This window comes from Ischnura elegans, assembly GCF_921293095.1.
Source record: "Ischnura elegans chromosome 13 unlocalized genomic scaffold, ioIscEleg1.1 SUPER_13_unloc_3, whole genome shotgun sequence".
Classification (NCBI taxonomy): Eukaryota; Metazoa; Arthropoda; class Insecta; order Odonata; family Coenagrionidae; genus Ischnura; species Ischnura elegans.
The window spans coordinates 6,736,523-6,762,593 of NW_025791659.1; the positions used below are offsets into that span (position 1 = coordinate 6,736,523).

Here is a 26,071-nt window from a genome sequence, read left to right on the forward strand (position 1 = left end):
GTCACCTCACTTGCGACAGCGGGAAGCAGAACGATGTCACGCGGAGTTTTTCCCGGCATTCATACTTACCCGTCGCATTTTCGCGCGCTTAAAAACGTTCGCTTTTCATTTAATCGCGAAAAATAGATATTAAAAATCAAAGAATCTAAAAGCGTGAAATACGTACTTCAGGAGTAATAATAGGAGAAGTTTTGATTCAGGGAATAAAAAAATAAGAGGAAACCACCCTATTCCTTAAGATTTTTCTGTTTGTAATTTTATGTGACTAGCCCCAGTAAGTCGCTTGTCCAACAGAATGCAAAGGCATTTGACAGTTTGGCATTTTGGAATTCGAGTATTGCCGTAGAAAAGCTGGAGACCTTCTCCGGCTTTCGGACGTCTTGAAAAGAGCACGTGCGTGCATTACTAACAGCACTATGTTCTGGATTACTTAAATATAAAAAAAGCTTATGTATTTTTTTATATTTAGCTGTGCCTTCTAAATAAATTCCAACAAGTAATTCTTTAACAGGAAAATAATATTGTTATTAGATAATCAAGAATATAAAATATTATCCAATATCCATATGCTTTGGGTCACCGGTTGTCCTTCAGAAATATATCCAATACGTTCTAATACACTTGTGAATCACCTTGTATCATAATTGACAAAATAATGCACTTAGCACAACGGTCACAATAGCAATTTACGAAATGGAATAATTTGTTCAATACCGTTTACTCGTCATCATCCACAATTTTAACCCATTAACTGCCATGATCCTCAAATGGGGACCCAGTACTTTAAACTACATAGCAGCACCACCTGTAACCAATATATAGAAATAGGACCTTTGCGACACATAACAGGATGTCGTTTGTGAAAGGAGACATGAGATGATCACGTGCATGCATTGACATGTGCACACGAGCTCTTTTCCGCTCAGAGGTCTCCGTTTTTTGGTCGTATAGGGAAAAGGTGACTTCTGACAGCATAAAAGACGTTGTTCGCCGTGGCTATTCTCCAACGGTCGATTTTTCATCATTCTTGGTTAGTATACAATAGTATAATCGACGTTTTTTATTGCCAGTGTGCGTCACTTGGGAACAACGGACACAAACACCTCGAGCCCCATCTGGGGCTCACGGTTGACATCGTGGTCGTGAGATTCAAAATGCGTGTTTTCCTATCTATTGCATGGTTCCCACTCAAACTAAAATATAAAATTCACGGATTTTTCCAGGTTTTCAGTCTCGATGTTGTCAAATTCATGGTTTTAGGACAAACTATTTTAGGTATTTGAGATATTGAACGCGTGACAATCATCGGCCGCACGTTAACTAATAATTTAACAAACGCGACAGATGCCGCGAATGCATACGCAACAATGAAAGAGCTATCTCTCTTGACGTCACCTATAGTTAGCAAAATTCAGCTCCCGCTAAAGGTTGTGAACGAGAACATGGAGGGATCAGGGTGCCAGGGAAATTAAGAATTGTCTGAGTGTTGGCCAGGGTTAATGAACGATTTGGTTACCAGCCTTCCGGTTTTGGTAAAGGCTTAAGGTCGATGTGTTATCATGGCACATGGACCCCGTAATTGTGCTCATAATGTTCGTGCGCAGATAAATGCGTGGGCAGTGTCAGCGCATGAATGGCCTTGAAACATGACCGACATTTGACTTTTGCTCTCTCAACCGTAGGTCTAAAATCAAGTTTGAGATATTTTTAAGGTTTTACGACGAAATTCACGGCTTATTCACGGGTTTAAGGTTTTCACGGTTGAGTGGGAACCCTGCTATTGGGATGTAGACGGACACCAATCAAGTAAAAAAAACAAATTTGGCAATTAATGGGTTAAACTATTTTTCAGTACAAAAATGATGGGAAACCACCCCATTGTTTCACGGATTAAATCTCTCCGGAGTGAGTATGGTGGTGCCTGTCGAGGCTGGACTTGAGAGAGAAAGATTTGTTGCAGAGACTGCACGAGTAAGGTTTTTCCCCGGTGTGACTCCGCATGTGTTTGGTGAGGTCACCATTTGCATAGAAAGACTTGGTGCAAATTCCGCATGCGTAAGGTTTCTCTCCGGAGTGTGAGCGACAATGCATTGTGAGGTGTTTCTTCGTAGTGAAAGCCTTACCGCAAACATCACAAGGAAAAGGTCTTTCGCCCGTGTGAATTCGCATGTGTACGTCAAGGTTGTTTTTACGATCGCAAGAGTAGCCGCAGACGTTGCACGAATGACGCCTCCGAGCGTCGTGCCTTTTCATGTGTTTGGAGAGGTCACTACTCTGAGAGAAACGATCTGAACATATGCTGCACGCATAAGGCTTTTCTTTCGCGTGCATTTCACTGTCTTTTCCACTGGTTTCAGATTCTTGAATGTATTTCGCGTAGTACGGTCCGTCATCAGGATATATGCACGGTGTTAACACAACAGGGAGAAGAACACCACATATTTTCAAGTCTTTATCAGTCACGTTCCTTCCTTCCTCCGCGTGAGATGCTCCAGATTCGGATTCATTGAGTGTTCCTGAGGTTGAGGGTGCAAGAAAGTCATAACTTAGACCAATCCTTGTATCTCTTTCTCCCTGCAGGCATGAAGCTGATGACGTCTTCATGTGCGATCTTTCAGGAGATGGGAGCCCTGAAGAAGAATTTCACATTAACATTATCACAATCGGATTTGAAATCTATAACTTATTGACGTGTTACCTAAATAATACTTTGAGGGATAAGAAATAACTTTTATTGATAAAGAGGTGACTGCTTTAATGGACCAAAAACTTAGTAGGTATGTAGGCAAAATATAAAGAAAAGTTAAATAGGTGTTTATAATTTCTGTTAATTAAAATGTTTTCATAATTTTATCAAAATATAAAAGCATGCTTCAATTCATGTCTGATATCTGGCTCATGATTGCTTACGTACAATGGAATCAGAGCCATTTTAAGATTTGCTCATTTACAAGGCAAAATTGTGGCGAAATGATTGTCTTATTTTTATGTTCCAAAGATTATACTAAAAATGGCAAATGATTTATGTTTAATTGAATATTTAGGATTAAATCAACATTTGCTACATGAATCACTTACAATTACAATGGTTCAATTTTGAGGCATTTCAGATGAGCATCAATAAAAAATATTAAGTAATTAATTTTTCTCCATTGAAGGAGCATTGTAAACCCATGGGACACTTCTTTGAACAATTCTCTCAAAAAATTGGTAGCTCTGGAATTACAAAATCAGTTTGATTTTTAACATGCTCTGCAATAAAAAATAATACATTCCCCATAATCACCATCAAGTTTAGTCAACATTCACAGTCTAGTCTGATTCATAAGTAAAGGTATCTCAAAATCTATTTCACTTCCTAATGCTGTCCATTTGAAGACCTTATTTGAACCAAACTATGAATGAGAAAGATTATCGCTTTACATTTAGTCCACTGATGGTCATCCCATATAATTTACCCATTTCCTGAAGCTGCCCTCACTACACAATCTATTATTGGAATTTTGAATTTCTCCAGATTAAATTTTCATAAAACTCAGAATACATTTAAAGTTTAAAGCAACCAACAATTGTAAAAATTGGAAAATTGCAGACTGATTTGGAAAATGAACAAAATGACTGCTCGAAAACCTATAAATTCAATGAATTTTTTATCATGAAACAATCCATTACAGTAGAACATGGTGCAGTCTACATACCTTCAACGGTAAATCACAAATCTTACTGTTCAAGTCTATTCTAACCTAATCACATCGTAGCAGAGACTGCACAATAGGCCAGCCCTTATTTTTCAGAATTGCAAAAAGTTACATTTTCCTAGTCTCAAAATGATTCAAATGAGGTTTACATTCACATGTTAAAATTTGGTTACTTTAAAATAATGCCAATCCATCCCCCAAGGCCCCAAGTACTGAGGACCCTAAATTGAGTTTGAGACTGATTTTCTGTTTGTTTTGACCTATCTTTACGCATTTAGGAGATATCGTTCGTCGTAGTGCAATCCACCCCCCAAGGTGCCACACCACACCGCCGCATCACAGAGGTACGGCCCGCACCACTTACTAGAGACTTCCCCTACATCTCCTCCCTGTAAATCTTTGACAGATCCTTTTCTAGGTGTGATATGGAAAACGCAATATGCCGTTTGAGGACTGGCGAGGGAAAATATGAACCACCTAAAAGGCATTCTATAAACAGAAAGACACGACTAAGGTATCTATATAAAATTTTGACTTTATACTTCGAGAAAGCTATTTAATACATTATAAATATGCACTGCATTCTTTGATGTGCCCATGCAAGAATGGGATGAATATCCAACAATGCTTTGCAAATTATTCGTGGACCCCAAGTGATAAATGGGTGAAAGTATTCCAAGATTTTAAGTCAGTCACGTAGAAGGAAGTGAGCTTTCAAAAGCTATTACTAACTGTGAATTTTCATTGTGGCACAACCCCTAATGTGCACAAAGATGCTTAACTGCCAAATATGGGGTGATAGTGAAAGATTAGAAATACACTGAAAATGTACTGTAAACATGGGATACTTGAACCAAAATTTTGAACCTCTTATCATTATTTTCAAAAATGGACAAACATTGTTTTCTTTGGCATACTCATTTTATATGTTTTTAGTACAGACTGTCCCAAGGGTCATGTGTAATTTTTGACCAGTAATTTTAGTATCTTTGCATCGAGCAATATTCATGAAAATTGGCACGCTTATCGGGAAAGGTCCTAAGTTTTGTTGAGTGTAAGCAAAATTTTACAATTTTGACCTTTTGACCTCACAATGTGGGTCCAAACCAAAAATTCGAATTTGCCTTACGGGGTTTCAATGCTTAACAAATCGATATAGAAAAAGATAGAAGAATTTCATTGACCAACATGTCAATTCTTGTGTTTTCGGACACGAGAAACCCAAAAATAACACTTTAATTTACTGGTATGGTATGGTATTTGGAAGAGGCGACGGACAGCTGAGGTCATTTGCGCCATGAGGGTAGGGTATGGAAGGAAGGGTGGAGAGAAACTGGGCATCGGTATTAGCCTGCTCTTAACAAAAGGTGGCAAGGGGACCATGGCTTAACGTCCCATCCGACGGACTGAGTGTTGCACTTGAAATGTCCTCCACACAACACTCAAGCAGGGATCGGGCAGTCTCTGAAAATTCTCTGCCACTGCCGGGATATGAACCCGAGCCCGCCGGGTGGGAAGCCAACACTCTAGCCACCACACCAACCCGATCCCCCTTTTATTTACTTTGTAAGGTCATAAGGGTGGCAAAAAGTATAGCATACCAACAAAGGTGTCGATCTATGGGTTTCATAGTGTACACAAGTCATTGGTTTTGTCCAAAATACCCGTATTATTCACTAATTGACCTCCAAGGTTAATACGGAGGTCAAAGGTCATAGGGTTAATCTTCTGGCCATCGTGACAACCAACATGTCAAACCATAGGTTTTGAAGGGTGCCTAAGTCGATTTTTCAGTTCATAGATCCATATAACAGATTTTTTTGACCACTGAAAGTCAACAGCATCAGGAACTGATTCTTTGAAAGCACCGATTCTTTTACCAGCAACTTATTCTTTCTGTCGGTCAACAACGCCCTCCCACTTCATTTTAGTGGTCAAAAATACAACACATCCTGTAGTTGCGTGAGGTGGGATGACTAATGGGGGAGACAAACAAAGTATGCATCACGGAAATGAATAAAGCTGATACTGAGGTGTGAAGTAAGATTGTGTCCAATTATCATCTTCTTCCCTGCTTGTTTCTTAACACGTTGCGTTCCGGGGTATTTAAATTCATAGGAATGCCGATTCTGGGTGTTGAGATTGGAAATATATGCCAATTAGGGCGTAATGCCTTTGGTTTAAACATGGCTAAAAAGCTAATGTTTAGAATATAACTTTACCCATCCAATTTTATGATGCATCCATTCATTATGAATAACGAATAACAACTGAAAGCATACTAACAAATACATATTGTAAGCTTTAAAATTGTTTAGGTTGACGTGCCTAAATGACGAGAATCTCCGTCATCCATCCGGAACGTTCGGGAAAAAAATGACGAGAATTCTCACCATCCATATACGCAACGTGTTAAAAATAAGAAGCAGTTATTAGGTGGCCCAGTTCTTAAACATTTAAACACTGACAAAATTGCAGTGGTGATTGAGCCAAAACTCTTTATGCACCGCAGAGCAAGAAAGTTAGCAAGTTTTTAGATGTGTACTAGTTGTACTTATAACAACAACATACCATACAGTTAATGAGCTATTTAGCAAGCAGAGAACCAAACTTCATTTTTCAGTTTTGGGCTCAAGCAGCCTGTGTTTATGGTATTTTATTTTGGTTGATACATTGGCACCAACTCCATGGGGCCTGAGGTGGCCTGAGCCCCCTCAAAAATTATTTATGGGTGTGAGGAAAAGATGTGTCAGGCTTGTCGATTTTCCCCAGTGTCCAGATATAAAGATTCGAGTTATCAGGGTTCTGATGTTGATCATATGACTCTTCTTAAAAAACTTAAAACTCACAACTCATAAAAATTACCGGGGCAAGATTCCCGGTTTGGGCCCCCCAGTATTTTTTGTAAGTCGGCATCCCTGGATTGAGATGTACTGAAATTCATGGACAGAGTGAAAATTAATTGATCACTTGGCTTGGAAATATTTTCATGGCAATTAAATTCTCTCTAACGCCAGCACATTTCTTCAGAGGCTAGATCTTACCAGTGGGATCAAAGACTTTGTCGAGGGAGGGGAGGGGGTAAGGGGAAGTCTCTTGTAAGTGGTGCAGGCCATACCTCTGTGGTTCTGTGGAAGAGTGTGGTGCCCTGGGGTGTGGATTACATTACAACAAACAATATCTCCTAAATGCTTAAAGATAGGTCAAAATAAGCATAAAATCGGCCTAAAAAGGCTTCACTTTTACGTTTTACATAGGGATAGCACTTTTCCGGCCCCAAAAAACTCAACAGAAGGTCCTCAGTGTTTTGGTCCCTTGGGGGTTGGGTTACCATTATTTTAAAGTAACCAAATTTTAACACGTGAATATAGACCTCATTTGAATTATTTTGAGATTAGGAAAACATAACTTTTTGCAATTATGAAAAATAAGGGCTGGCCTACAGCACAAGTACCTTATGTATGGTTTTGAAATGCACAAAAACAAAATCCATTATTGATACCCAAGAAATTGAAATTTGCAATAACTAATACTTAGCACTCATTACAAAATTACAGCACTGTCAATGATTCTGTCCTTTATATCCATGACAATCCAGGATGTTCTACTTTATATGACAATATCTTAATATGCCTGTACATACCGGCGTAGCCCACATCAAACCCAATGACACAACAACAATGTTTGGGTTTCATTATAACTTTTACTGTTGCTGCATACATAAATAATCTAGGATTTTTACTCACAAACACAAATGTACGCAACTATACACATTTAAAAAAAGCCACTAATATAGTAAATGGTAATTGAGCATGTAAGGATTGTTATGCAGCCAATGTTGGCGATATGGTACCACGAAAGTCCCCCCCCCCAAATGCTTGAAATTGCGTAAAAAGGGGTATTGAACAAGGAGGATAAGCTTATGCCCAAAAAATCAGATTTTTCCAAGAATAAGGTCAAATCTATGCTGGCTTGGAAAGCTACAAGAATATCCAAATGAAACAAATACACATAACAGCAATAAGACGTACTGTCCACCAAATTATTCACACATAATTTCTGCGAAAATGGGGTTGGGTTTCAGAACAATAATACTTTAAGTCATACAATTATAGCTGTTCGTGGGGAGTGGCTAGGTGGATAAAACTACCTTGAAGCCTTAGCTAACAAGAAAACATTTGTTTGGACTGGAAAATCAATATAATAGGGTAGTTTCCTTCATCAAAGAAAACAAAAGGCAATGATTGTGATTCGTTACTCACCATTAGTAAATTCATAATATACAAATTATTTGGTTTTAGAAATCCCAGTTTAGACGAATGCTAATGGTCAATTTTAACCTAATTTGAAAAAGCCCAGATTGGCACCCATGCGATGCCACTCCACGTGACGTCACAGGGACCTAGTTTCTATACGAGTAGATAGGAGTTTTACATCATCTGAGATTACCAATGCATGCATGAGGCACAGAGCTCAGGGAAACATGCCTTCATAAACACCTATTAAAACTGACCAAGGTCGGAAAGTTTTCTTCATTTGATAAGGTATTAATAATCCATAATTAAGCCAAGCACTACCTGCTAGCAGGGTACTCGGCTACCTGCTAGCATCCTGCGCCAAAGCCTCGCCCCAAGGATACCTCGCTTGCGGCAACGGGAACCAGAATGATGTCACTTGGAGTTTTCCCAGCATTCATACTTAGCCGTCGCGTTTTCACCCACTTGCAAATTTTCACTTTTCATTTAATCGCAAAAAATAGATATCATCGTTTAAAAATCTAAAAGTGTGAAATACGTACTCCAGGAGTAATAATCTTTCGATTTAGGCAATAAAAAAATAATAGGAAACCACCCTATTCAGCAGAACTACTACAGCAAACTGGTGCAACAAAGATATAGAAATTGAGTTGAGCTCTTCCTTAGTTGCACAGATTTCCAGTGTGTACTCCTCAATTCCATATATAGCCTCCTTTACATTCATTCTAAGGTGTCCACTTCCACACTTCACTGTCAGACCTGATAAAGCACAGTTGCCAAATGCTCAAAAAACTGAATAACACTGCGCACTCCAGAGTTTCACACAAATTCTCCCACAAATTAAAGTTGACCAAATCCTAAGATACAGTTGAGGACCTCAGAAACGGAATCCTGAAACCCAGAAAACTAGAAATCCAGAATGCCTCACGGCTTACTTTGCTACATAAGCGTCTATGTATAGGTGTCATAGGTGACCACATATACACCCGTCACTATGGAAATATACGAGTGATGAAACAAGTCATCAGCTTCACTCTCCTGGACTATACGACTTAGAGAAATGGAGAATTCACCTGTCCTACTTTAAATCAAAGGGGAGTTAATAAAAATGGGAAACATCTTTGGGAAGGACCTCAAGACCAGAAATCCAGAAAAACCAGTAATCCAGAAACCGTTTGGTCCCAAGCTTTCCGGATTTGAGGTCCTCAACTGTAATATTTGCAGCCATTTGAACTAGTTCCCAATTTTTTACAAACTGTCATTCACACATGGGTACTGGACTCCTTCTAACCATTCTACATGGATGATTTCCACACAATTTTTTGCCTAAAACCAATCGGAGGGGTAAAGCATTCACACTATTGAGGTGAAAATAAGAATTTTCAACAGCAAAAACCGTTGCAATTCACCGAACTACAAAAAAATTTCCAGTCCTTTGGAAAGAGTGGTTGAATGCTCAAAGACTATTGGTGATTTGTTAGATATCACTAGAAAAGTAATGGACCACTAAGCAAAAACAAGAAAAAGCATAAGTGGATGACTGATTCAGGAGCTTCATCCTTTACTATCAACTACAATTAATCCTCTATCTTCAGAATAGGGTGGTTTCCCTCATCAAAGAAAACAAAATGCATTGATTGCGATTCCTTACCTGCTATTAGTGTATTCATTTTATGCAAATTATTTGGTTTTAGAAATACCGGTTTAGACGAATGACAAGGGTCAATTTTATCCTCATTTGAAAAAGGCCAGATTGGCGCCCACGCGATGCCACTCCACGTGACGTCACAGGGACCTAGTTTCTACACGAGAGGATAGGAGTTTTACATCGTCTGAGAGTACCAATGCATGCATGAGGCACAGAGCTCAGGGAAACATGTCTTAATAATCACTCATTAAAACTGGCTAAGGTCGGAAAGTTTTCTTTGTTCGATAGGGGAATAATAATCCTCATTTAAGCTAAGCGCTACCTACTAGCAGGGTGCTCAGCTACCTGCTAGCAGCCTGCGTCATATCGGCGCTCAAAGCCTTGCCCGAAGGTCACCCCACACGCCGACAGCTGGAACCAGATATACGTCACACCGACTTTTACCATCATTCCTACTTAGCTGTCACGTTTTTGCGTGCTTGAAAATTTTCACTTTTCAATTGATTGCAAAAAATAGATATCGTCATTTGAAAATGTAAGAGTGTGAATTGCGCACTCCAGGAGTAATAATCTTTCGATTTCGGCACTAAAAAGTAATAGGAAACCAACCTATTACTAGCCAGACCTGGAGAGAACTCACCTGCTGCGTCCGCAGTAGACTCGTGGGCCATTGTCCAATTCTCAATAAACTCTCCATTCTCAGTTAAGGCAGCCTGAAAGAAAGTAATGGAATTCCCAAAATTCAGCAATGCAAAGAGAAACCGATGATGACTAACATATAACCATCCCCTAATAATAACTAAATCCCTTCTTTTGTACGGCATATTTGGAGTTTAATAATCTCCTTACCATTAGCTAACAAAAAAGAAACAATTATTTTACCATACAAATTCCAGTTCAAACACCCATTTCCTTTTTTGGGAGAAGTAAAAGAAAAACATGGCAAGAAGACGATTTTCTGGAGCCTCTAGCTACCAATGGCTTGCATAAAATTGAGTGACCGCTTGCTGAAAAGACGGATGACCGCCCAAAACTCACAAAATCCATTATACTATTTTTCCGAACTGGTGGCGGCTGGGTGGAAAATGGCAAGTAGCCAATCAGAAGTGCTGCTCCTTCCGCCTCTCCCTTCCCCTCCATCCCCTTCCCTTTTCCCCTCCATCCTGCCAACCAGCGTTGCCAGCCTTGAGAATAACCGTACTTTCGGGGGGCGGCGGAAGGTACTCGGACGAACGCTGAGCGATTTGATTTGGCAACACTGCTAGCTGGAGAGCGATCTGCACTGCACGGAGTTCGGAGAGAGACAGCGTGCTCCTACACACTTTGTCTCCTGTCGCTCTTCTGTGATTGGCTGGAAGAGTGGGTGGGTTTCGAGCGCACTCAAGGTCAGCTGCCATCAGTTCGGAAAAAGGGTATAATCACAGCAGAAGTCTTTGATTTCATAGAAGACAGATGAAAGTGCAAGATTGGAAAAACAGAAGAAGGACAACTAGACTATTCAAAACAAGGAAGACATTACATTTCAAAGAAAAAAGAAACTACACAAATTCAGATGAGACAGACTAGCAGAATAACCTCTCATGTGAAAAAGTATAGGCTGTGTGTAGCGGTGGTGCAGCGAGGGGGGGTTTTGGGGGTTATAACCCCCCCAGAGCTCAGAGAAAGTTTTGAGTTTAATTCATTTTACTTATTTGGATCAGTACTACTTATGTAATAGTGTTAGGATTAATCAAATACTCCTCAGAAGGCCTTAAAACTCGCCATTTCGAACCTTTATTCTTAAAAATTTTCTGAAGGAGGGCACCCGCAACTACTGCTTACCCTAGCGTGAATGCAATACCCCACAAGTATAATTTGTGCCTAAAACCCCCCCGTATCCTTTATTCTTCACTGCGTCCCTAGTGTGTAGAATAGTAAGGAACCACGTCAAGCAGCAGATCCCCAAATGCAAAGCTATCAAGAGAAAGATCGACATCCCTTGATTAAAAGTGAAGATAAAATAGAGACGTCAAAAGAGTTTATGGAAGAGATCTACAACAGAAATAACCTAGCACAAAAATTAATTGAAAAGTGATCATATGCTTTCCCGGCGCATAGAATTGTGGAAGGTTACACGGGATTTCCACTGGGTCAGGTTCTCCAACTCCATCTCGGCCGACGTTTCGATGGGCGAGCTGTCCATCGTCTTCAGGGCATGTGGAGTCTTGAAAATTTGTCCTCCTTATAGATGGATAATGGCGGTATCAACCGGGGCAGGTATTTGGTGAATGGTCGAGAGCTTCCTACCTTTTTCCTTGCTCAGAGTGTAGCCAGTATCATGGTTCATGGAGTGAGGGCCTCATGGAAACCAGTGCTGAGGAGCATTCATAAGGAACGAGGAAAAAGGCAGGAAGCTCTCGACCAATCACAGAACACCAGCCCCGGTTGATGCCGCCGTCATCCATATATAAGGGGGACAAATTTTCAAGACTCGAAATGCCCTGAAGATATTGGACAACTCGCACATCGAAACGTCGGCCAAGATAGAGTTGGAGAACCTGACGCGGTGGAAATCCTGTGTAACCTTACACAAAAATTGATAAGGAGAGTCAAGTTAAACAGTATGATCGAAATCTTCAATCATGGGTTCCAAATTTGATGACAAAATAAAGAAAGAATCTGGAATTTGCAATGCTGACACAGAGCTTACAAAAATTGCAATGGAAGAGACATCAGCTCCACTCTTATCTTTGAGCTTGGAGCTCTTGTCGAGTCGATGCAATGCAGAGCTGTGAAGGCACCCTTTCTTTCATCAATTCTTCAGGTCGTCAACAGGAATTGTTACACAATCTAAGTTATTCCATTTACTGAATTTAAAATTGGGAATCTCCACCAAGCATCATTTCACAAATTAACCCTTAAGCTGCGGGAGCGTCAAAAATTTTCTGCTGCTGCGTGTGGGACGTGAATGGAGAAGATATTTTTCCATCGAACCCCGGGTGTGTGTCTAGCAGGTAGTGGACCCTCATAATCCGGGACAGCCCATGCTACCCCTGACAACAGACCGTGAATATAGATGGATAATGGAAAGAGAGCTGGAGAGCGATCATATATAATATGTCCTTGGTAATTACGCAGGGACGGAAGACCCACCACAGATAGTATAGGAAAGAGTGACCACTTTTTTCAAATAAGTTTCCCCGGCTACTGGACAATGGCAAGATGCATATATTCCTTGGAAATGCAAGGATTCGTTGAAATTGTTTTCATCGTGAATGTGCCGCGGAGAGCAGGGAGCTCTTTCTCTCTCGGAGAAGGGGTAATCCGGGTAGCGCTCCCCGTGGTGAGGGTGCCCAGTCATCAACAGACGCCTTTGTGCTCTCTGCCACTAGATTGGGCTGAGTTCAAGGAACCGCAAGAAAAGGATGGCAATAAAATCTTAAGGAAAGGTTGCCAGAGGTAAGAGAGTCTGGTCAAACGTAGAAAAACGTTTTTACCGTGCTAACCATACAGACCGTTTATAAACGTTCCCACAGCCTAAGGGTTAATTTTATGGGTTTTTATTAATTTCAGTCATACCTTGGCATCATCACTCTCCTCTGGAGAAGGTTCCTTCTTGACCTCAATGAGCTCCCAGTCGAGGACAGCTCCTCTGCCCTCAGCATCAACCTCATCACCTCGAGAATCAGTTGAGGTCCGGGACTGAAAGAGAATCCACAACCAGAATTATACATGAAAGAGATACAGAAATGTACCAGTGATAGATAAAGTAATGAAGAAATGGTCAGTAGAAGAGCACATACACAGGGATCTTTCCACGAAAAATAAGAACCTACTCACAGCACAGAAGTAAGGACACAATGCTTCAGAGACGACATTTGGGGCATATTTAAAACCGGTGGCAAGGTTTCAAAATCGACAGCTGTGTAAAAGTCAAGAGTGGATGCTTTGGAAATGTGCTGCTCCCATAGAATGTTGAAGATAAAAGCTGATCAAACAAGGAAGTACTCAGGAAGTTAAGAGAGGAGTGGGAAAAAAGTCTTATGTAAATCTTAACTTAATTGGCCAAATCATGACACATGATGGCCTGATATAGATAATGGTCAGAAAAAGAAAAGGACAGTCTGTTGGGAAGTGGGGAAAGTAATGCCTCTCACTGTGTCTCTTTGGTAAGATTATTAAGGATGTAAACAAGGAGAAGACCATCTTCTATATTATTTCTACTGCATAGATACTTTTTCTCAACTTATACGCAACCAAACCCTACAAATGAGGTACCAAAATGAACAGAATTTATCAGAGAACATGCGTCAGCATATCTTACTTCCTAAATATTGCTATTGTTTCCTAAAATTGGTTTTTAAATAATTAAAAAAAAACTAAATATGCCTGACGTTAACGGCACAAAAACTGATACATTTGTTCATTTGCAACAATATCTCGCATTCTTTAAATAACTTTTATCAAAATGCGGCTGATTCCACATTCAAGTCTCCTGTTGATAGGTAAGTATGAGTCATCATGTGCATTTAACAGAGGACAGTGTAATTACTTCCAAAGAGTGTTGTGTTTAAAGAGGTCCTCTGACCTAAATTTGTACATGAACATTCCTATTAAATTTTTACATAAGACCCTGCCATATTTTTCTACATTTTAAAATTAGAAACGTGCCTATCCCTCTGTGGACCAGCATTGAAAAGAGCAGGGGAAGCCTGCTGGGAGCGGGTGCATCATGCTCTTAAACATGGAAAGATAAGCAGATGGTAGACAGGAATGGAGGGTTGCATGAAACCAATGGTATTATTGCTGACTCATGATGACAATATAGTTCATATGCAATTCAAGTTCAACCTACAACAAATAGCTCATAAATAGTATTGCCTCAGCAGAAGCATCTTGATGTATTAGTTTGCTTGAGGCACCATCAGTGCATTCATTAAGCACATAACTTTCTTCATTATCCAGGGTTCCCACTCTACCTGAACAATGAAATTCACGGCTTTTTCCAGGTTTTCACGGTTATTTTTCACGTTTTCACGGTTTTTTAAGGTTTTTACGGTCTCAATTTTGCTAAATTCACGGTCCGTTAATAAGCCAACAATAAGAAAATCACTGGCCGTATATCAACAGAAAATTAACGTACGCGAAAAACGCCGTGAATGTTAACGCCGCAATGAAAAGTGATATCTGTTATGACGTGATCTATCGTTTGCAAAATTCAGGGCCGACTAAAGGACCAGCCCAACCGCGCTCTTGCCCGGACGCCGAATACCCTTCGGACCTTCTTCCGTCCGGACACTCGAGGTACTTTTTTAATTCCTCGCTGAGAGATTGTTTTTTGCGCACGTTGTTATTACTGCACAGTAACCGAATTTCCCCCACCCCAATATTTCTTATTTAACGGAAAATATTTTATTTAAATTGTTTATAGAATATAATAAATTGATTCTTTCTTATTCAGCGGAAAATATTTTATGAAAATTGTTAATAGAACATAATAAATCGAAAAACAATTTCATACACCGTATTAGCACGAATCTAAGACGAACACGATTCTAAGACTACCCTCCTTTTTAGGAACTCCACTAGGGGACAATTTTTCTTTATTAATAACGATACGATTATAAAATGAATGCGGAAAAACGATCAATGCTTAATTTTTTTTGCTAGATTGCCTATGTCCCAGGAAACGCAGGATTTTGGCGAGTAATTAAGAAATTCATTGAAGGTTTCAAAACAATATTTTAGATAATAACAGGAATAGTAGTACTTTATCAAGATACATACGTCATATTGTTGATTCGACCCATGTCTCTTTCAAAATTCTGAATGTTTGCTCTCCACTCGGCATTTACACTGCTATTATGGATTTCAGTCAGATGTAAAAATTCTTATCCATCAAACACCATTTCCAGTACACGTATTCACGAGAGCAATGTGCATGTTGTGCCTAAAACAACCGCATTCGCCGGTGCAGTGACTGGTTGTGAGATGGATCACGAAGGCCAAAAATAGTCAATTACTTGAATTGTTCCTGTCTAATGAATATATTTTTAATACAATTGAGGTAGTGTGTAAAGCGTGAACAATGTTGCGTTAATCGTCAGCGGCACGCCCACCTGGATCTTTGCCTTCATATCTCTACTTGTTTTCTCCAGGTAGCTCACTCTACCCCCACCCCTACTATCATGTGCTAGCGGACAACCCAAGGCGCTCTGCAATATTCACGCGCATCTAGCCCGGATTCTTTTCTTCATGTTCAATTATTTTCAGTCCATCTCTTAAAGTTCTCAATAGTTTCTTCGGAGGGGCCATGGTCGGAAGACGACTAAAATTAAACTAGTGAAAATGACTTTATTAAACCCACATGGAAAACACTCGGTGGTTCGAAGTCCAGCCACCCCGGAAAGTAGGGAACCACTCGTACGAGGTGAAGTTCGGAACTGATGCTATCGCGTACGGGGGTACGCAGAGCACACTGCAGAGGGCGAAGCGTGACCATAGGACTGCGCCATGAAATTTTTTACCCTAAAGATGCCCATTCTTTTCTAATTAGCGTAGGGCCAGATGATCAGATGAATTCGGATTGTTAGTAGGGAGAAACAAAAATCCTGAGAAGATATCCCTTCGTCAGTAACTCTGATAAGTGAGACTAATAGTAGTAGTATAGCTCGTAAATTGATAACTGATAACAACCTGGTATCATGTTTTCGGAACAAAATGCCGAATTAACTGCCGTAAGCTCAGCTACGAGGATATCGCGTTTCGCCAAAAATCACCATCGTATTTTTCCATCTATTTCTTTGCTTAAAATACGTCATGTGTGGTCTCGTTTTTTTTAACGTGGAAATTACTAACATTTCAATCTAATAAAAGCATAATAGCAATTACTGAATATCATTGTTAGATACTTTTTGGGCTAATAGGTGATTCATGCAGCAGTTGACCTCCATAAACTGGGAACTTCGAAGCAGTTAGGCTGAAAAAGGTCAGTTGGTGAGAAGAGCGCGAAACACGTTTCTATTGTTCTCGTGTAACTCGATATTTTTTTCGAAGCTAAGGTCTTCGTTATAAGATCCCTGCGCGAGCTGGGACCTGTTTTTATTTTGAAGAAGAGGAAAGCGTCAGAAGGGGGGAGGCGAATGGTGAATGGAGGGGGATAAAGGTTCTTGGGAAATGCGCTAATGTTACTTTCCCACGGCACTGAGCTTCTCCCAATGGTAGTTCCATCTCTTGGAGAGGATTCCAACTACGTGCTTGTCGTTATTAGCCATAAATGACACATTGTATTTATTTCGTCTCATTTTCGTCAAACGATGGATGCGGGAAAATTCTGCGTCGGAACCGCGATCTTCAAACGATCAATGCGAGAAACGATACTTCGGGGAACGATAGATGCGGGAAAAAATTAAATTGTCTATAAGGAACTTTATTTGGGACCAGAAACGGCGAACGATCAATGCGGGAACGATAGATCGAGGTTCCACCGTATAACTTTCTTTTGAAAGCGGCAGTGTAATGACTTCTTTTCTCTGCTATTGTAATACTCTGAAACCAAAACTGAATCGATCTCTCTAATCAGAGGCAAATCATGTTCCCTTCTTACCGTTGCTCTGGGAAAAATGGAACGACTATGTAGCATAATTAATCGTAGAGGGCGTAACTTGGTGGAAATCCATAATATCACGAATACAAGGATCAAGGAAATAGCAAAGTTCTTGATCCTTGTATTCGTGAGACTATGTAGCAGTTTATATCAAGACGGCATTGAGGCTTTAACGACACAAACAAACAGCATTACCTTAGATAGCACAAAGCGGAGGAACTGGATCACCACCGACAGTAAATAACTCCACACAAACTTTCCGGTTGCGACGTAAAACTGGCAAGTTCCAGGTCGACGCATGCGACAATCGTGTAATGCTGTGTTGCCATAAGCGGAAATCTTCTCTCGTTTTCAGGGCCGCAATGCGCGAGAATTAGTAACGTCACGCCGAAAGCTCGCTGTCACCCTGTTCAAACGCAGGGAGCGTAGTGTCCACAGCGCATGGCAGGTTGTCAAGGCTAGCGGTCTTCCAGTCATAGGATTGACGGTGTTGAATAAACGTTAAAATTTTTCGACACAATGGCCATCTAGATTTAGTTTCAAAAGTGATCGCTGCAGCCAGTGGGAAGGCTAATTGGGTGGAAGGGGGACTAAGCAGTGACCGAGGGAGGGGAAACCAAGCCATTTGAGGAAAGTAAACAAGCTGATGAGAAGTGGTGTCATATTTCAGGAGGGGGAGAGAAAAGGCCTGCGCTGGGGAAAGATGTTTTTTTCTTCAGGCAACATTCGTTCCCACGCTTTTCTGACCCATGCGACCGCATGCGACGATGCTCGCCACAATGAATAGAAGTGCGCTAGCTACGAACGAAGATGAAAATTTCTGGGAAGGTATTATTATCAAGATTGAGATATTTTTAAGGTTTTAAGACGAAATTCACGGCTATTTCCCGGTTTTTTCACGGTAGAGGAAATTCACGGCTAATTCACGGTTTTAAGGTTTTCACGGTTGAGTGGGAACCCTGTTATCGCTAACCTGGTTTTCTATCACAGAAGAGCACTTATATGTTATGTATGTTATTGGAAAGAGGAATACAAATTGATATACATTTTAATCAATTGGTAAAAAAAAGTAAAAGTGATCATGAACAAAGCTTGAATTACAGGGTGTCCGTAGAAAATAAATTACCCCTGATGAACGATTCTGGCCTCTTTGTAAAAACCAGAATAACTTAATCGACCAAAAAGATTTAGCCAATAAAGTTACTCTTCCTCCTCATATAATCTAATGAAAGCCTTGGTAATAAGGAGGAACTACTTCATTGGGCATATCTTAACATGTTGCATACCGGGGTATTTAAATTCCTAGGAACGCCGATTCTGGGTGTTGAGATTGCAAATATGTGCTTATTAGGGCGTAATGCTTTTGGTTTAAACATGGTTAAAAAGCTAATGTTTAGAATATAACTTTACCCAATCAAACATTATGTTGCATCAATTCATTGTGAATAATGAACAACAACTGGAAACGTACTAACAAATAGGTACTGTACGCTTTAAAATTGTTTAGGTTGACGTGCCTTAATGACAAGAATTTTCGTCATCCGTCCAGAACGTTTAGGAAAAAAATGACGAGAATTCTCGCCATCCGTACACAACGTGTTAAGACACAGCAACTCATAAAGTTGTGGACTTCCCCTACCATTATAATTAATTTCCAAATAATTTTACATTTAACTCTATAAGAGCACTGATTTCTAGAAAAACATATGATTTGAAACAAATTGATAAATACCAAGAGTAAGAGTACACTCACCAATTCATCATTTGCTAATGGGTCTGATATATCGCTTGTATTTCCAGCTGGATTTGGTGCGTACGGAGCAGGATAATTCTCCTCACTGCTGTGATCTTCGTCTTCCTCTTTCACATTGAGCTAAAAGAGAAGAGTGGGTGTCACTCAATAAAGGCAAAACAATAATAACCACTTGAATTATACAAACTCCTCTTCTACTTGAGACCAATCCAGCTAGCCAAAACACTCATGAGATTCTTGCGACTCACAGATCAAACTCCAGAATTTTAACGTTCAACTAGAGAGGGGGAGCAAGGTCACCAAGAGTACGTGGTTTGAATGAGACTTTTGGCCATTTAGGGTGCCTTCATAGCTAGGCGTTGCGTACTTGGGGGCGGAGCTAACTCATCGCAGCAAGTTGGAGCCCTTCACAGCTCTGCGTTGCGAAAACAAATGAAAGGCAAAAAGCGTAGGCTCCTAAAAATTGGCCTGTGAGCATATCATCTTAAGATTTCGAACCAAACGCACAATACATATGTTGTTTTGTGCATGTTTACCCAAATTCATTTCTTAAAAGATTCTTCTTAACTATAAATAGCATTTGAAGTTAATATGGCGACCATAAAGTCGATAATAATGCATGTAGTGATGGCCCTTGCCTATGCATTATTATGACCTTTAAATTTTATTTCCTAACTCGGAATATTCGAAAAATAGCTAATTACATACACTCAATGAACATGAGTAACGTGGAATATTATCAGGAATATTTATTAATGATGACTGTTGTTCAAACAGAGTGTCCTAGTCATGTTATCTAAATAGATCTAACTGAGTAGATCATGAGGGCACAATTATTGGATATAAAATGGAATTTAAACGACCTTAGTCACCAACAAGCACCTCTCACGCTGCATTTAGCTTTTGATACCATTTACGGGTATGTGTTACGCTAATCTATGCTCCTCAGTCATTGTAATCTAATTTAGGGTTAACATTTGTCTTATGTTTAGGAAAGATATGAAATATCTAAGCTGAACACTTCAAAATAATAGTAAATAATAAAATAAATAGCATTTGCCACTCCCATTAGAGCTAATCTTGCATATTTGCATACCCATAAACAAACACCAATTCGAAATCGTCGGCGTACTGCCACCTTGACGCAGAGAAAATTGAACAGGTTCAGTTTTTCTGTGACGATGCAGCGAGCTGGAGACGTGACGTCATCAATTCTCAAAGACGGGCTCTGATTGGCTCGCTAGCCGCGGCGTCAACGCAACGCCGAACTGTGAAGGCCCCCTTACAGTAGGGGCACAATAGCAGGAACGATAGATCGAGGTTCCACTGTATATTGAATTGTCTTCACATTTTCTTAACCCAGGCTTATGAAGAGGTGCCACCACAGTTTCTTAGTTGAAATAAAGGAGGAAGATGGCGCGAACAAATGGAGGGCAATCATGAGACACAGTCTCATTGTAGCCAAGACATCGTCATTAGCAATATCATGACTTTCTTGAACAGACGTAAATTCCTCCATGCCTGTCAGCATGGATTCCAAAAAGGTAGATCATGCTATACACAGCTCATGCTCTTTCTTCGCGATGTTCTAAAATCTGGGAAATCAAAAAGACAAGTTAACGCACTACTTCTAGATTTTAAGAAAGCTTTCGACACAGTACCTCACAACAAACTTTTATACAAATTACAGTCATGTAGATTAAATGAAACAGTGGCAAACTGGATATGTGACTTCCACGGTGATCATAAACAAAAAGTAGATCTTGACGGAATTAGGTCTGGTGTTGTAAAAGTTACATCAGGTGTTCCACAAGGAAGCATAATTGGCCCCCTTTTGTTCACTATATAAATTAATGATCTCTGCTGCCACATTAGCAGTAAAATACGTTTATTTGCTGACAACGCTGTCATCTATCATGAAATTAGTGATCACTCTGACTGCAACATTCTATCATTGGACTTAAATAACGCTCATTTGTGGAGCAAAGAGTGGGGACTTGAACTTAATAATAGTTTAATCTGAGCAAATGCATCACGGTACATTACTTGCGGAATTTGTCCAAATATAACCCTGTTTATGCAGTGAATGGTATTAACATTAGGTAACAGACAAAGTGAAGTACCTGGGAGTTTTGATAACCTCGAACCTATTGTGGGGAACACACAAGAAAAATTTGTGACATAAGACATTAGGATTCATTACGCGTATCGTGGGAAAAATTTTGGAGGCTGTGCTTTAAGCTTCGATTGCTCGAACAATTGAGGATGGATATCTTTAAGAGCAACACAGAGAACATAATATTAGAGCAACACTATATTTCCAGGTCCGATAGAAGCGATAAATTAAGAGAGATGTTTTGCCAAACTGATAGGTATAGGAATTTGTTTTTCTCCTGAACTGTAAGGACTTAAATAAATGCTGGTCTTAACTTTGTTAGAGCACTTTAATTTTGTCTGTAAATGGCTGATGTCCAAACATCCCCTGCCAGATGCCTTTTAGGCGGCTTGTGGGGTATTATGTAGATGTAGATTAAATGGAGATTTGACACAGTTATCCAAAAGTCTACTCCATGGGATACAAGACATTTCTATCAATAGATTAGCAGTGTTGTACAACTGATATTGACTTCCATGAAAAATAAAGACTGTGTGGTTCGGCTTTCTGCCTCATGTGTTGCTACTGGGAAAGTCCAACTACTGAAGGTTGCATTATTGTGAGTGACTTCCCAATAGAACACTTATAATTATGACAGACATGGTCTTATTCCTCATACAGCTGAGAAATTTGTGCAACTGAAGGTGTTTCAACTCGGGTTTCACCGTGCACGGTAGTAAAACTTACCAACTTATCGTCCTCGGACAATAGGCAGTCTGGCACAGGAATGTATACTTCAGTCATTTGGGGTGAGCATTCAAACTGTGAAGTGCTTTTAACAACATCTCGAATGCCGTCTTTTGTCCCCACAGAAGGCCCTGGCTTGTCATCAGCTGCCCTATCTCCTTTGGCACTCTGCAGAGAAGGTAGCAACTATAAACAAACTTATCTCCTTAAAAAATATAAGAGATGCTTCTAACCATTACAAAACAGGATTATAAATATCTTCTCTTCGCTTTTTCTATAAAAAATGTAGTGGTAAGTGCATGTCTGTTAAATAATCACTGAAAAGCTACAGAGCCACCTTAAACGAAATTTTACGCGAAGATCCTTGATATGCAGAGGTCACATAGCGTCCCTTTAAAATTTCCTTTGGGTCATGGAAGTTTGTCCTTCAGTGCCAAATATATGATAGCGTTGGAAGAGAATATGGGGGTGATGCTGAGGTATAATTATTCCCTTTTTAAAAAAATACTACTTCTCAAAATAGAGATCAAGGATATGTTATAAAAGGCCAAAATCACAATTTATTCTTATATCAACACAGGAGCCTTAGAAAAGGAACCACTGATTTGGGTCATATTTTCAACATATTTATTATGCCCTTGACCTCTTGCTTACAGAGTCATTCCATGCCAAATCATCACAGAAAAGTGGGCTTTTCAAACCAACTGTCTCAGATTTCCTTGAAATTTGGTAGGAAGTTAAAGCACATGAAATTGGACTCGTACACAAAATTTTAACCCTCAGCTATACACTGCATTCATACAGCAGGGTTGAAAACGTGACAAAAAATGCAAAATTTTCCCTCGCATGCTCTACAAAAATAAATCATAACTTCGCTAATAATTATGGTAGAAACTGCCAGTTGGTCTCATTTTAAAGTTAAAGGAACATAATTTATGTAAAAAATGTTACATTTTAAGATACCCATTTTTTTTATTCCGAGGTCACACCGTGTGACCTTTGACCTTGAATATCTAAAAAATTTATCTTAATTTTATTTGGGAAAAAATATGTTAAGCAGTTAAATGCATTCTATGTTTGGTATAAAATTCATTTTTGATGGCTTTGGGAACAGGAGTAAAAAAATTATTGAATAATTAGTGAAAATAATATCCCCTATGAAAAATACGAGTCCATTTTCATGTGCTTTAACTTCCTACCAAATTTCAAGCAAATCTGAGACGGTCGGGTTGGGAGCTGTGATGATTTGGCATGGAATGACCCTATATTCAAATATGAACTCTGGAAGAGAATATGGGTTGTAATATTTATGCAGAGAAAAAAGAGAACTCATAATCATCTTCAATGCCAAAATTATTTCATGTAACCATTTTTTTAATAACCCTGATTTTATTATCCTGGAAATCAACAAAACCAAGCATGCAGCAATTATGTATCAGGTATGAAACCAAGTTTCCACTGTCCATCAATAGATGTCTGTAGCAATGATTGCCGGTCGAGTTTGAGATACCAGAAACATCATGACTCAAGTTAGACACTTGGTAAACAAACTGCTTGACAGCCATGGTAAGTTTGTCTCGGCAAAATATACTCATTGTTGTGTAAAAATTTCTGAGTTGGTGCCGATTAGCCAACATTTGTGGGAAGACTTCCTTCTTAATTTCAAAGAAAATGGGGGCTAAAGTTCATCGAGAGCTCCATAGAGTTTATGGAGGTGCTGCTCTAAGGAAAACAATGCAGCGTGCTAGGTTCCATCGCTTCAAAAACATGCATTTTAATGCTGAAGACTGTCCACGAGAAGGAAGACCAAAAAACCTTCAATGTAGATAAATTGGAGGCATTGCTTGACGAAAATCAATGCCAAACTCAAGAAGAGATTGCTTTGTTTCAGGAGTTTTCCTCACGCTGCAAAACCGAGAACAATAAACATTAAAACCAGGGTGGAAAGACTCAAATAAGAATGCCAAAGTGACCCGCCAAATCTCCAGACATTGTACCATCTAATTTATACTAGTTCTGTGCGATAGTTCATGGCCTGGCAGATTAGCAATCGTGCTCATATGAGCACATAAAAAAATGGCTTTCTTCATGCAAAACCTCAAAATATGAACACTTTTACTGTTATACTATTCAACCTATGCCAAAATGACGTGGAAATATTGCAGCTAGCAATGGACAACTTCCTCCCTTCAATGTGTCACCCATAAGAAATTCTGATAGCTCCCCTTCTGTAGTGGGATGAATACACACTTATTAATCAACCACATATTTCAAATAGTAATCCCAGCACTCATTAAAATACAAATTAAGTACATCTAATGAACCAAAATAAAAAAAACTAACTCTACATTTAGGTTGAAAAGATTTTCACCACCGAGTTCTACATAATGTGGAAGATATTCTAGAAAAAAGTCTAGAAAGAGGTAGTTTACCTTCCTCCTAACACGGCTGTTCACAATCACTGCTTAAAGGTAAATAAGAGCACCCGAACTAAAGAAATTTAATATGTTTACGTGGACTTCAGACTATGCTTGACAACCGATAAACAAACTAATTTCTGGGTCTCACACATTTCATTCTTTAGCAACAAATCATCACAGATTTTCTTGTTCACTTTCATATGCTCTCGTTACCCAATCGAATTCTTTAAAAAAAGGAGTTAAGATAGAGCCTAGCGGGTAGACTGCTTTTTTGAGTAGATCAATGGTAAATTCGAATGCCCCACTTTCCTGGATATCATTGTTTAGAACACGAGAAGTTTCACCAGAAGACAAAATGTCTTCACTCGTCGCCACTGAAACACCAACTGCAACATTACCTATGACCTAGCCAAGGAGAGGGAAAATAGTTTGAGGGGATATGGGACTCATTTACACTTCTCCGTAGAGAATTTACGAGGGCCATTCAAGCTCACTATAATAGTTAATTAACAAAAGATATGCTTAGTTAACTATAGATCAACAGTCGAAGTGCCTTTTAAGTTAACATTGGGATAATGGCCTCATGATGTTTTACAGTATATTTCTTCACTTATGTCACCAAAAGAATAATATATTACCACATTCAGTTGATCCGAATAAATTCACGCTATAACTATTTCAGTCCGCAAATAATCATCTTTCTCGATTTGTTACTGTAGTCGACACAAACTAATGAGAGTCGCTTTGACCTCACCGAAACTTATAACGAAACAGTCTTCAAATAGGAAAATACGAAAAGTACTCACCCTGCGGTAATTTTTTGGCAATGTTTTTCTCTGAGCTGCGTCTGATTCCAAACAAATCTTTTTGAAAACACTGAATTCCGTGAGTTTCTTGAAACACAGTGGACACATGGTGGTGGGCAGGCCATCTCCCATAGCAATCTAGAGATAGCAATAAACGAGATATGCTTCAATGGAATTCGGAATTGTCTAGGAAAACAACGAATGCAGTAACACCATCGTAAAGCAAAACTCATACAATATAACGTGCTACTAACTTGTAAACCGACTAAATCACGTAGGGCATCCTTCACAGTTATTTTGAATGCTACATTCGAAGTGAATATGTTGTAATAACAATCTTGTTTCTTCATACAAAGTCTGCAATGGTCAGTCTCTGAATTCCTTCCTGAAGACTCCATGAAAATCTCGCTGGTACTACTCATGTTTTCACTTCAAAATCTCATTCACTCTTTAAAACAGGTCTATCGTCAAATAAATCATTCACTCAGCACTGACAAAGATCGCAAAATCACACTACAAGGAAACTAACTACATTCACTTGAAAATGAAAATACTTTAGAAAGCTCGACGACCAAACAAATCCAACAATTAATGAATCATCTGAAAGATATATCACGAAGAAATAGCATGGACTGTGAATAGTTTCAACAATTTATGACACGATTGTAAATTCCGAGAACAACAACAAAGATTGATCCACAACGTTACTTGTTAATATAAGACAATATATTTAACCTTTAGTATAGAATTGATGTTTCTAGTTGCCATTTTATCCGCCAGTAGCACACCTATAGAACGGGCATAACATCCGTGTTTTAAGACAATTTTCTTTCTATTTGATAAAATAAATGGACAATACATTCACATTAATCAATTTTTTTTTCAATTAATTGCAATAAAATAGTTTTTGATCAATAAAAATTCAATCGTCTGGCCTGAAACGGAATTTAAGCCCAACGGCTTCCACACGGTCATATTTCATTTACGGTATTTAAATCTGAAAAAGGATATCAAAATTTCTTTAATATAGGGTTTAAAACAGTGAAAAAAATATTTATACTTA

At 39.2% G+C, this 26,071-nt stretch overlaps 1 protein-coding gene across 1 annotated transcript; it reads right to left on the bottom strand.

Moving 5' to 3' along the window:
- Window positions 1–159: 159 nt before the first annotated feature.
- Window positions 160–25,692, bottom strand: LOC124172802 (zinc finger protein 260-like). The gene is made up of 7 exons (XM_046552286.1): window positions 25,263–25,692; window positions 25,009–25,146; window positions 21,783–21,950; window positions 18,941–19,060; window positions 13,161–13,283; window positions 10,243–10,315; window positions 160–2,630 (listed from the first exon to the last, which is right to left on the bottom strand). Exons 1-7 carry the CDS (start codon window positions 25,428–25,430, stop codon window positions 1,891–1,893), a joined length of 1,530 nt encoding a protein of 509 aa, XP_046408242.1. The 5' UTR covers window positions 25,431–25,692; the 3' UTR covers window positions 160–1,890.
- Between the last annotated feature and the right edge of the window lie 379 nt (window positions 25,693–26,071).

What these genes read in the sequence shown, in the direction of transcription:
- LOC124172802 (XM_046552286.1), bottom strand. Translation starts at nt 25,430, where the DNA reads ATGAGTAGTACCAGCGAGATTTTCATGGAGTCTTCAGGAAGGAATTCA. An exon ending in TGTCCGAGGACGATAAGTTG is followed by an intron (nt 19,061 to 21,782) that starts GTAAGTTTTACT and finishes CTTCTCTTTTAG; the next exon opens with CTCAATGTGAAAGAGGAAGA. An exon ending in AGGAGAGTGATGATGCCAAG is followed by an intron (nt 10,316 to 13,160) that starts GTATGACTGAAA and finishes ACTTTCTTTCAG; the next exon opens with GCTGCCTTAACTGAGAATGG.